The sequence below is a fragment of the Oncorhynchus clarkii genome, chromosome 23, assembly GCF_045791955.1.
Source record: "Oncorhynchus clarkii lewisi isolate Uvic-CL-2024 chromosome 23, UVic_Ocla_1.0, whole genome shotgun sequence".
NCBI classification, from domain to species: Eukaryota; Metazoa; Chordata; class Actinopteri; order Salmoniformes; family Salmonidae; genus Oncorhynchus; species Oncorhynchus clarkii.
This window is the reverse complement of record NC_092169.1, coordinates 21,863,156-21,876,921: the sequence shown is the minus strand read 5'-3', so window position 1 is coordinate 21,876,921 and position 13,766 is coordinate 21,863,156. Positions and strand designations below refer to the sequence as shown.

The window sequence follows — 13,766 nt, the reverse complement described above, 5'->3', positions numbered from 1 at the left end:
GTTACTATAACGTGAACGTCTAGCAACTCAAAGGTTGGGTGTTCGAATCTCATCACGGACAGTTTTAGCTAATTAGCAACTTTGCAACTACTTAGCATGTTAGCTAACCCTTCCCTTAACCCTTTAACATAACCCCTAACCTTAACTCGAACCCCTAGCCTAGCTAACTATAGCCAGTTAGCCACCTAGCTAACGTTACCCACAACAAATTGGAATTTGTAACATACCATACCATACAAAACATAACATATTATACTACACGGAAGGAGACAGATTTATGTTTACTATGTTAAGTCTACCCCTGAGTCCAGGTTTACTACAGTATGAATCAAAATAATTATTTCACAAATGTCCTTGTTGTAGCTGCTTTGGCAAACTAGAACTCACAGTTGAATGTGCTTATATAGTGGCGAGTATCAGTCATTCAAATATAAAGATGATTTCTTCTGCATGTTAACAAAACAGTATTATTGCTTAACCTAGTAACATCTTAATCAATGATATAGAATTTTAATAACAAAACATTGGTATTATGTCTGCCATTTTCATAACAATGCAATACTCGTAATACGACATGAATGCATGATATTCAAAGGACAAAAATTGTAACTCATTGACATATTAGTTAAAGCACTTGGGTATCATTCTGGGTTATGCAATACTGATAAAGTTTCTAACCGCAAAAAAAACATACAATGGCTTATAATTGAGTAAAGGGTATTCATAATTATGTACCAACTTTTTTAATCTATGTATTTCAATATTTTCTTTTTAGTGTAACTGTTGCTTATTTTATATATTTTTTAAAGTGTTGTAAAAAATATTTTCATAAATATTTCTGTAGGATTAACCCCTCAGGTCATTGTAAAACATTAACAAAAAAACTCCCAGCTTTATTTGTTTCTCAGCAATATAGGCCCTTTTTCACATAGAAAGCTTCAACATTGCATTACATTTCAGAGGAGCTAAGATCCTTAAAAATGATGGCCATCTAATATATACATAAACAGTCAGTTGTAAAATGTTTGTTTTTTTTTGTTGTTTTTTTTACATCTATAAAGTATTTTTTCCAAAATACACAAATCTTTCATAGAAAATAACAAACCCATACCGAAAAGGAACTAGAAAAATCAAGTATATGTCAGAGCTGGATTAAATCAGTATCGCAGAAGCATCACGGAAGCAGATTACATTTAAAAGGTAATGTTCCCCTGTTAGTGGAGACTGTATTCACGTGCATTATGTCAGCTCAATCAGAAATTACCGTTACATTTTTACGCTGATCTTCTGCGATACTTCCACGATACGGATTGAATCCAGCCCTAAATTCAAGACAAAAAAACACATCTGAAAAAGCATTTGTATACGTTTTAAATACAATAAACACATTGTATGAACTGCTTCCATTGGCTCGTTATGCCATCTCAAACACATGACTTCTTCTTCACAAACTGGTCTGGACGGAATCAGACTATTCCACAAAAATGTATTGGGCAATTTTATATTTTCTTTATATTCTTCATGATATTCCTTATATTCTTAAGGATATTCTTATCCTTATATTCCTTAAAAGTCAGAGCACTCATAAGCCTAATGCATATCGATTTTGATCAGTATTAGCACTTTAGGGGTTCTATTCAATTAGATCTGCTTTAGCTGTCATCCGCATAGCAATTGTTTTGGCAGTGTCGGAGGTGGAACGGAGTTAGAGTTGTCAAATCCACAAGCTGCTCCTGGAATTATACTGTACCTAAAGTGGAAAATGGCATTGCCATTGGCTGGAAAGAGTCGCAGTAAGAGATATCCCATGCAGCCGTGTTCACAAGTTCGAAGACTGGAATGTGAGATGTAATCTACACCTCGATTAGGCTGATAGAAATCTTTTTTCTTTTTATTCATTAAAAAAATATATATATTACCCCTTTTTCTCCCCAATTTCGTGGTATCCAATTGGTAGTTACAGACTTGTCCCATCGCTGCAACTCCCATACGGACTCCGGAGAGGCGAAGATCGAGAGCCATGCGTCCTTCAAAACACAACCCGCCAAGCCGCACTGCTTCTTGACACAATGTCCGCTTAACCCAGAAGCCAACCGCGGAGGAAACACTGTACACATGGCGACCGTGTCCGCGTGCATTGCACCCGCCCTGCCCGGACGATGCTGGGCCAATTGTGCGTCGCCCCATGGGTCTTCCAGTCGTGGCCGGCTGCGACAGAGCCTGGACTCGGACCAGGATCTCTAGTGGCCTTAGACCACTGCACTACTCGGGAGGCCCTCATTATTTATTTTAATGATTTTCAATTTGAGCATAATTATTTAATCTATATAGCCTACACTTTCTCATTCTGATCTTCTAACGCAAGTGGGATGGGTGTGGCTTTGTGACAATGATCAAGAGCAGCTGCTCACTGATTGGACAGCTCCAATGCAGTTATACCTCCGACTCCTTCAACACATCAGCTGTGCAGCTGATTGAATCTAGGCCTAGTTTAGTTGGCTAATACCCAAGCTAACGGAGATGGCTAATGGAAACATACACTACTGTTGGGAAGAGAATAAAGACTAGAATATATTTTAAAGATAGGATATCAGAAGTGTTCTGCTCGGTTGCAGTTGGTTTTATAACACTTATTAGATATGACAGAGAAACGGATGAATTGTATTAGCTACAGTACTGAAAATATAGAATTGATCCCAACATTATGTGTAATAATCTGCTATGACCTGTAATCAACGAACGAAAACCTCAACATCAATACGATTCACATCAAATATGATTAAAAAAACATGTTTGTTCAGATGATAATACAATATCCATATAATGGCTATGATGCATCTCCTCGCGATTATAAAGCCTAATATTTTATGAGTAGACTACTATCCTGTAGGCTGGTTCAAGATCTAATTGTGCTGTCACAATGACTATAGGGGTTGTCAAGAGTCACAAACAGATCTGGAAACAGGCTAACTTTCCTTCACCTCCCCATATAACTAAAACCAACTGAGTGTGATGTCCAAGTTTTGACAAATGATGCATAAGGCATTGTTCAGTATCCACCCATTGTATGTAAGACAACAGACTAAACTCCTACTTGTGTTTGTTAAATCAATCATTAAGTCATAAACAGACTATCATCTCAAGGACGGGATTCAATCCGATCACGAGTTATAGACATTGCAGCTTTTAAAGGAAATGTTTGCGCATTTGTGGAGATCCCATTCACATATCGTCTCAATCGGAAATTGCCTTTAAAAGCCCAAATGAGATCAGATTTAATCCCGGAGAACGAGGATGAGGTATACAGCTTTTAGTGAAAACCTCATTCACATTAGTGTACTGACTTCAAAATAACATTGTTGTTGATTCCATGACAACAGACTGGCTAGTGTGTGTGATTGTTTTTGGCAGATGCTTTAGTTACTGTGTCCAAACTCAAAAAAAGGGTGTAGAGGAAGACATTAGCCAGTTGAAACTTCTCAGTTCTAATGGTGTAAGGTTATTTGTTTTCCCATTTGTATTCACATATTGAACTTGCATCAAACTTGGCAAAACACTACCTCAGAGTTACTTAGTTGAATCCAGTTCCAAACTAAGTTCAATTCTCCTCTTATTTCATTTCCTTCAAATTTTTCTAAATAATTACTCTCTTTTTACAAGACACATTGGTACTTTTAAGATAATATAAAATATACAACTATTAATTCAACCTTTATAGAACCATTAAACACATTCTAAATATTTGAGAAACTAATGTGTTTGATTTGAACAATACACCTCAGCTTTGAAAATTGGTAACAAACTTCTCTTCAGCTATACTCACAACATAAATGTTCCAAAAGTGTCAAGAACCTCTATCGCTAAAATACAACTAAACCTAACGTTACAAAATGTTAGATCAAAGATATTCTTCCCTCTAGATTCTCCAACGATAAAGTTTAAAGTATAGGCCTAGATCTTTGAAAACAGAGATAATGGTTAGTTACCTCCTCTATTAAAGACATTATTTAATGTTTATATCATGATGTGGTATCAAACACACAGAAACGTAAACTTAATTCATCATCACACTTACAAAACGTCCCCTGATAAACAAAACATGGCTATGTCTGTTACAAGACAACTTTCCCACTTATTTTTTCTTCACCAAACATTATATTCATCTTACCTACATCCCTTCACCTCTCTCTCTCCCCAGACATCCTCTACTGCTGTCACCTGTTTGACACACCATGAAGGGGTTAAACCCCTTGGAAAAAGATATTAGTTAGATTCACTGTCCTATTTCTAGGTAAATAACGCTGTCTTAAAGTAGCGTTGCAAGATTGGAACAGCTCTATTGGCCAGGTGTGAGTCCTAAAAGAGATGTGAATTTGCAAATGCTATATGTATACTATAAAACCACTTTGAAATGCATAAGGATTACTTATTTACTGTATATACCAGATTAAATACCAGTTCTAATCAACTAAAATCCACCATGTCAATCTACCGGCATCCTACACCAAATAGACTACTGACGTTGAGTCCTTAATAAGAATATTGTTTGCATACATAGAGTACAGGACGGAATTACTTTTCAAGGAACTCATTACAATAATAAAATGATTATTTGGAAGTAAAGTATTAAATTAGGTAGGCAAAAAAAGACTACAGCATTGCAGATAGGTTCAATCTAACACTTGAGAGTCTAAATACTGTATGAATGTTATATTGGCTAAGAGGAACTGGATATTCAGTCTTTATCATAACAGAAACGGCTCTTATTGCATTTGGCTTTGGACATGAATTTTCAAAGCTGGTCAATTTGTAAATCTCGATTAATACCTCAACACTAATTTCATTGCTGACGTAAATGCATAGCATGTTAAATACAAAACATGAATGTTATTATCACGGTACTACATCTAAACGAAGAACGATTCTCAACCTAAAGTAGTTTCTATAGACAATTAGAAGCAGTTACACAATAATACTTTGATATAAAAACATACACACGTATACTATTACACATTCATACACAAGTAACCGCCAAAATAATGGAAACACGAGTAAATGAGGGATACAAAGTATATTGAAAGCAGGAGCTTCCACACAGGTGTGGTTCCTGAGTTAATTAAACAATTAAAATCCCATCATGCTTAGGGTCATGTATAAAAATGCTGGGCAGGCCATGATTTTTGCCATTGTTTTGGTTACCATGGCTATGCCACCATAGGATGACAATGCCCCCATCCACGGGGCACAAGTGGTCACTGAATGGTTTGCTGAGCATGAAAACTATGTAAACCATATGCCATGGCCGTCTCAGTCACCAGATCTCAACCCAATTGAACACTTACGGGAGATTCTGGAGTGGCGCCCGAGACAGCGTTTTCCACCACCATCAACAGATCACGAAATTATGGAATTTCTCATGGGAGAATGGTGTCGCATCCCTCCTATAGAGTTCCAGACACTTGTTGAATCTATGCCAAGGTTCATTGAAGCTGCTCTGGCCCTGTTATTAAGACACTTTATGTTGGTGTTTCCTAGATTTTGACAGTAACTTGTATATATCCCAGTTAAAATCAATTCAAAATTGCACAACAGACAAACAGACGACAAATAATAAATACACCATATATAACATGTAAGCCAGGGATGTATGGTGAGGTATCCCTCCGTTAATCAATCAATAATCAATTCATAATTCATTCACAGTTATTAATGTATAGGTTGACATTTGACCAGACATTGACCCCGACTTGAGCCCATGACGATAGAAGGTTTAGGGACCTTTGTTACATTACCATCACTAGAAGCCCTGTCTCTGTCTGTTTTAATACTCAGAACATCCACACACACTTCACTTGGCAGGGAAAACGCTTCTGTAACCACAAAATCAACAGAGCCCAAAGTGAGGTAATGAAACCAAAGAGAGGGCAATACTGTCAGTGAGAACAATATCACATTATACACACACACATTGCGTGGGGTACACAAGGCTACAAGGCCCTGTCATGATTGAGGATATTTACATACAATTATTTAGGCAAGTTTTCACTGTTTAAAAAGAGCACTTTGTGGGGTTTTATCACTGTTTAGAAAGAGCACTTTGTGGGCTTTTAATCACTAAGTACAGATCTTGGATCAGTTTCTCTCACTCCTTTACCATTAAGAAAGGGCCAGTAGGTGTAGGGATAATGACCAGGAACTGTGTTTAGTGACAAACCTCCCCAAAAGGAGGTTTAACGGCTAATTCAGAGAGGGGATGGGAGGAGGAACAAGGGAGGGGAAGGAGGAGTGGAAGGGGTGAGGAACAGGTGATGGAAATGGGGAGAGGAGAAGGAGAAGGAGGATGGATGGATGAGAGGGAGGGGAGGATTGAAGCAAGGGGCGGGAGTATATGTTAAGGTGTTATTGCACGCGTCGGCAGTAGTAGCCCAGGACTTTGCATTTCTCACACAGGTGCTGAGGGTGCTCCTTACTCTGGTCTGAGACGTCCAGGCCATCAGGCTTCTCCAATGGACGCTAACAAGGAGGAGAGTTACGTAGGGAGAGAGATGGGGAGAGGGGGTAGAGAAAGATGGATGACAGAGAGGGAGGTAGAGAAATAGAAGAGTGAGACTCATCACGTACAAGTATACACACTATATAAAACGTTAGCAATGGTGATAACATGACAGGGGGAAGAGTTAACCTCAGTTCTACAGTATACTGGGTGCTAACCACACACTGACAATTCACCCCACACTCACACAAACAAACACACACACACACCCAACACAAAGCCTTCAATCTGCCAGCAGTTTGTTTGGGACTCAAACCAGCTCTGTTGTATTCCAAAATATCAGGCCACAAGAACTAACCCTGGATTTTTTCAGACCCGGAGTCAGTGTAGTTTCTGTTATTGGTGTCAGAGCTAAGGCAAATAACTCTAACAGATCTCCTTCTCTCGCTAACACGATATAATGACAGAGTCGACGTTCCAAATGGTAACCTGTTCTCTATGTAGTGCACTACCTTTGACCAAAGCCTCCTCCTACATGCTATAATTCCAGAAAGAGATCCAAGGCACATGTTTGCTGATATAAACCTGCATGAAAATACCAGCTACACCACTGGGAGTAATGGTTTGTTGGAAAGTATATGAAGGACAACAGAGGGTATCGTTCAGCGCCAACGGTTTGTTGGATGTCGATCACATACAATCCCTCAGCAATCATTTGCTTTCCCACCCATTGTTGTTACAGAGTTTTTTGTTATGATACTGTTATTTTTTCCAGACCGACAGTCTCAGACTGATTCTATAACTTGTCAAAACCAGAGCCCGTATTCATAAAGTGTCTCTGATCTAAGCTTAGTATTTCCTATTAGATCACAATGAATATGATGATATGCACAGAGCGGATCAGATCCTAGATCAGCATTCCTACTCTGAGACACTTTATGGATAAAGGCCCAGGTTGCCAAGGACCAGAGCAAGAAGACAATGCAGCCAGCCTTCACTTTGACTGTCTGCCACTAGCTTTAAAGGCTTATTGATAATAACATGAAATACATATCAAACATACCCACAATGTTAAGTTTGGCTTCCAAAATAGGATGTACTTGATGACAAAGTATATGTTTCGTAGGAAAAATGATCTGATAGTTAAACATCTTGGGTTTTGGACTGAAGGACTGCAATCTGTCCGGTTTGTCTGTGTATTTATTAAATGGATAAAACTGTTTTCATGATTAGTTTATTTTGAATGAATGCCACACATATTTTTCAATCCAAAACCAGATTCCATCCGGCCATAGATATCCGGATGCCTCTCTTAAAGTCATGAAATGTGAAAACTATAGAAGCACATAGACAGTCTAGAATACTATAACGTAAGGTAACTCATCTGTGATGGTAGATCTTATTGTTTCACTCAGATCTTGAGCCTGAACCAGTCAAAGACTCCTGGGACTAATGTGCTATTTGATGCTATTTAGAAGGTCAGGGCTCAGGTCAGGATAGCTTTATACCTCACCACCTAACAGGAACTGTTGAGGACATGAAGACTTGCAGTTTAAAGTGTATCTGGGAATCAGATACCAACGTTGGAAGATAAGAAAAATACACAATGTTTAATTCATTTCCCTCAGTCCTTTCTGTTGGAGCCAAGCTCTGCGTGTGTGTGCGTGTGTGTGTGTGTGTGTGTGTGTGTGTGTGTGTGTGTGTGTGTGTGTGTGTGTGTGTGTGTGTGTGTGTGTGTGTGTGTGTGCAGTACCTGGGGGTTAGTGGTTCATTCTCAAACGCTGACAGGGGGAAATATGTGAAGTGGGTGACATAGCAAATGTGTGAAATTTGCTCGTGAGTGTGGTGCTAGCCACAACACACACGCAAGCGTGCACACACACACAAACACACACACACACACACACACAGAAATGAGCATGCTTTTCCCACAAGCTGTTTCCATCGAACAGAGACTTTTCTCTGTCGTTTTAAAAGACTGACTTTGGTGAGAATAATCACTGTGAATGCTGCGCTTAATGGTGATTTAATACATTCTCATCATCGGTTTGATCTGATGAAGTCGCCTGATATTGCTTGAAGCATTCTATCATAATATGAATATCTATGGTGTTGTGACCGTGACCATAGCTACAGTATAGTAGAACCCTCAATGGCATTGAAGAATGGATGAAGATCCATGCAAATCCTAATGTAGCTGTATGTCCAAATCCAAAGCAGCAAGCAACCCCTAGCCCCTATGCCCTATGCCCTATGCCCTATGCACTTGTGCGCCTAGTCCCCTACACCAGTGGTAACCTACATTTTCTGAGCCAAGATCACTTTCTGATTCAAAATGCAGGCCGAGATCTACCGCTCAGATCATTTTTTAAACCTGACTTGAAAAAACGTGCACTACCATTCAAAAGTTTGAGGTCACTTAGAAAGGTCCTTGTTTTTGAAAGAAAAACACATTTTCTGTCCATTAAAATAACATCAAATTGATCCGAAATACAGTGTAAACATTGTTAAACACTGCAAATGACTATTGTAGCTGGAAACGGCTGATTTTGAATGGAATGTCTATATAGACGTACAGAGGCCCATTATCAGCAACCATCACTCCTGTGCTCCAATGGCACATTGTGTTCGCTAATCCAAGTTTATAATTTTAAAAGGCTAATTGATCATTAGAAAACCCTTTTGCAATTATGTTAGCACAGCTGAAAACGGGCCTTCTTTAGACTAGTTGAGTATCTGGAGCATCAGCATTTGTGGCCAGAAACAAAGGCCTTTCTTCTGAAACTCAGTCTATTCTTGTTCTAAGAAATGAAGGCTATTCCATGCGAGAAATTGCCAAGAAACTGAAGATCTCTTATAACGCGGTGTACTACTCCCTTCACAGAACAGCGCAAACTGGCACTAACCAGAACAGAAAAGGAGTGGGAGGCCCTGGTGCACAACTGAGTAAGAGGACAATTACATTAGAGTGTCTAGTTTGAGAAACAGACGCCTCACAAGTCCTCACCTGGCAGCTTCATTAAATAGTACCCGCAAAACACCAGTCTCAACGTCTACAGTGAAGAAGCGACTCCGGGATGCTGGCCTTCTAGGCAGAGTTCCTCTGTCCAGTGTCTGTGTTCTTTTGCCCATCATCATCTTTTATTTTTATGGGCCAGTCTGAGATATAGCTTTTTCTTTGCAACTCTGCCTAGAAGGCCAGCATCTCAGAGTCGGCTCTTCACTGTAGACGTTGAGACTGGTGTTTTGCGGGTTAAAATATGTTAATATTTATCGTGTGTGTGTGTGTATGATATTTGTGCATCTGTACCTTTCTTACCCATCATTATTCGCGATTCATTCAGGATTGTCTGAAATCATGGTAGCAACCACATTAATGTTGAAGTGCTTAGAAATATATTATATTCTTATTTACCATAAAAGTGACTCCAAAATGACACAATACATTATTTACCATTCATTTCTATTGGGCACAAAATAATGTGAAACACAACCACAACAAACAGCCAAATAATCCAACATATTTGTGAAGTTACAAGCTTAATGTAGTCATTGCGTGCTATGAATATGGGACCAAATAATTAATACACATATAAATGAATTTGTCCCAATACTTTTGGTCCCCTAAAATGGGTGGACTATGTACATAAAGTGCTGTAAACAGTTCACCCGATATGGATGTAAATACCATACAATTAAAGCTGACAATCTGTACTTTAACCTCATAGTCATTGTTTGATTTCAAATCCAAATATGGGGAGTATAGAGCCAAAAGAAGAAAAAAAACGCTTCACTGTCCCAATAATTATGTAGGACACTGTATAACCATTTGTCCATTTGCTATCCAACCCTCAGATCTCAAAAAGTGCAAGAATTGTGGGTAGGGACTAGAGGTACATTTGAGTTTGGGCGATTATCCCAAACTCTGGGAGGGAGAAATAGCTAAAGTGGCCAATCATCACTATCGAGAAATACAATAGAATGTACTGTGCAGAGCCCAACAGCTACTTTCACTTTCCCATAAAGTTTTCTTGCACTCTTTCAATAATGGTTTAAAGGGGCAATCTGGGATTCAAGCAACAACAATAACAAAGCAGTCACCTCGCCACTTGGTGGGATTGGGCTGGAGAAATGCAATACCAGGTTGCCCCTTTAATATCAGAGTGAGTGAAGATGTAGGTAGCCTCCTTGAGAAAAGGCATTTCCTTTCTGTCCAATTTAGCATTATTGCTAGAAGAGTGAATCGTGCATACTCTTTCCATAGTATGCAGGGTAGGTCTATGTCCCAAATGGTACCCTATTCCCTATATAGTACATTACTTTTGACCAGGGCCCAGGGAACTACAAGTTGGGCCTCCTGCAGCCAAAACTGTATTTTAAGTGGTGGAATTGACTGAATTTGTTGAAATGAAAATATGACTAGATTGAGTGTGGAAGTTACATGTAATGTTTGGAACTGAAGCTCTTTCTCCCCTCTCAATTCTACAAACAAAACATTTACACATTTTCAAGTTAATTGAATGAAGGAATATTTAATGACAGTGATAATGATAATACAATTCTGGATGTCACATATTTGGACAGTTACTTATAACATCTAGTTAAACTGTTTCTTGGAGTGTATTGCTTTCGAGAGATTAATAGTTTAAGTGACAGAGCTCTGGGCCCATATTCACAAAGTGTCTCAGAGTAGTGTGAGGCCGTGTCTAGACTTGACAGTTCATGCAGCTTTAGTATTCTGATGATAGATTTCTGATCATGGAATTCCGAACATGTCATGCATCTATACCTACATTTAAATATGTCTACTGTGTCCACAATGTGTCCGGATTCCCTTATCCTGCGCTATATTAAAATGCCAGTATGCATTCTACAAATGGTAGAATAGGTCAAATATGTTAATAACTCAACAACAACAGATGCCAGTAGCTAACTACTGTAGCTACTAACCTCTGTAGCTAGCCAGCAAGCAAAGCTAAAGGGATTGCATACGGGTTAGCATAACTACCCAAGCAATTATTTTTTTAAATAAATATTAGCTAGCTGGCTAGCATTTATGAGGCCAGCAAACACGTTCCTCGCATGCTAGGAACGTATTTCCTCCAACATTATAATGAAAATGTGTCACCAACTGTATGCGCTTTCGGTAGCCTGATTGCGTCCAGACAAGAGCATGTGAGCAGAGTTGAGTGGTTGGAAATCCCGTTCCAGCGCTCCATGTCCTTTCCAACCACTCTGCTAAGAACCGCTCCGCGCTCCTAGAAAAAAACAAATACCACTCCAAATTCACTCCATTCATCACAACTTAACCAACAGAGAATAACGGAGAATATCCTCTCCACACTTGACGAGCCACTGGGGATGCTAAACACCCGTTTGGCTCCTCTTGCCAGGCTGGGCAGAGATGCAGAGTTATATATATATATTTCTCTATAGGTAGGCCTAAAGTTTTTTAGGTAAAATAACCCAAATCAAAACAGAAAGCTCCTTGAACGTGAGAATATGCCAGGCCTATTGGGCCAAAATCAATGATGGCCTATTGAATAGATAATAGAACAAAAATGAACAAAACGTTTAATTAAGAGATCAGATTTTTGGTTTATAAATACTTTGCTACAATGACACACTTACTTATCTACCCAACTCGTTCCTTTCTTTTAGCATGTGCACATAGTAAGTACACCATCACTAGATACGTGTCTTTTCAGATTCCACAAAGATTCTTCATCACCGCACTCCCTCTCTTGCTCTTGGTCCTCATCTTTGTAAGTCCCCTTGATCTTCTTCCTGTGCATTTAATCAGTTTCTTTATGAAAATATTTAGCAAACTCCATGACAGTAGGTAAAGCAAGGGGTTACCGCAGCCCACAAGTAGACTACAAATGCATACTGGGCCGAGCATGCCCTGAGCTCGTGGGGTGCTACTGGAGCGAAATTGTGGGCGAGAAGGCCGATGCTCAAGCCTTTGGGAATCTCGCCCCACTCTCCACTCAAATTGGGTACGCTCTGCTCCTTGCTCCGCTCCAGCTCTGCTCACATACTCTGGTCCAGACTGAGGAGAAATTCGCACACAATGCATCCCTGACCACCTCCTGAAGTGGTGAGCCAGATCTAAACACAATCAGACCACAAAGCCACCCATCTTTTCAATGCGATCTTCTATTTCGGATAGCAAAAGTCGCATGTAAGTGTCAAGTGTAGACACGACACGACACGATCTAAAATTATTTTAGGAGCATTTATATCTAGGATCAGGTCCCAGCCGTCCATATAATCTAAATCATTGTAATCTTAAAGTCAAACTGATTCTAGATCAGCACTCTTACTTTACTCTGAGGCTCTTTTTTTTAAACTATATTTCAATCAGGCAAGTTGGGAACAGCCTACAAAATGTAAGCAGCCACAGGTTTTCCCGTCCAAAATAGCACCCTTATACCATAGTCACAACTAGTGTACTGCATAGGGAATAGGAAGCCATTTGGGACATTTCCCTCCCTGTATCTGGACATTATTAGGCCTGTTATTTCACCATTAAAACAAATGTAGCTTCAACACACCCCTCCGTTTATACACTTTCCCTTACAAACCCCTGACTAAAGAGGTTGAGTTGTCAAACCATATTCTGAGTGTTTTGTAATAATGATTAAGAACGCTTTGCATATTTTTTCCATAACATACAAAATTACTCCATCACACACACACACACACACACACACACACACACACACACACACACACACACACACACACACACACACACACACACACACACACACACACACACACACACACACACACACACACACACACACACACACACACACCCCACACATATGCGCACGTGCACACACATACGTTGTCCTACCTGCTTGTGTGGGTAGACGTTGATATGGCACTTGATACATTCTTGTCCCATGTTGGCCCAGGAGTTACCGCTCATCCACTTCCTCTTACACTTGGGACATTTGTACTCTCCGAAACACCTCTTCTTCCCCTGGTATGGAGTTAGACCCTCACCTTTAGGCCGTGCCTGGGAGGACAAAATAGAGAGGTTTAGATTGTATCTTAAGATACACTACACATGTTTATGGAAACTCGCTTATCATAAATCGAATTCCAAAATCATGGGTATTCATTTGGAGTTGGTCCCCCTTTGCTGCTATAACAGCCTCCACTCGTCTGGAAAGGCGTTTCACTAGATGTTGGAACATTGCTGTGGGGACTTGCTTCCATTCAGCCACAAGAGCATTAGTGAGGTCAGCACTGATGTTGG

The 13,766-nt window shown here is 39.6% G+C and overlaps 1 protein-coding gene across 3 annotated transcripts in view; it reads right to left on the bottom strand.

Annotated features, from left to right (window-relative positions):
• Positions 1 to 3,629: 3,629 nt before the first annotated feature.
• LOC139381856 (zinc finger CCHC domain-containing protein 24-like) overlaps positions 3,630 to 13,766 on the bottom strand; it is a 73,215-nt gene continuing 63,078 nt past the window's right edge. Inside the window, exons 3-5 of one of the 3 annotated variants that reach the window (XM_071125672.1) lie at positions 13,359 to 13,523; positions 6,471 to 6,513; positions 3,630 to 5,870 (exon numbers count right to left, since the gene is read on the bottom strand). In XM_071125672.1, coding sequence (XP_070981773.1) covers positions 5,707 to 5,870; positions 6,471 to 6,513; positions 13,359 to 13,523 — 372 coding nt within the window. In that variant the 3' untranslated portion in view covers positions 3,630 to 5,706. Of the gene's footprint in view, positions 6,514 to 10,997; positions 11,752 to 13,358; positions 13,524 to 13,766 lie in introns of those variants that run through there. The other 2 variants (XM_071125675.1, XM_071125674.1) reach the window with 2 other exon arrangements.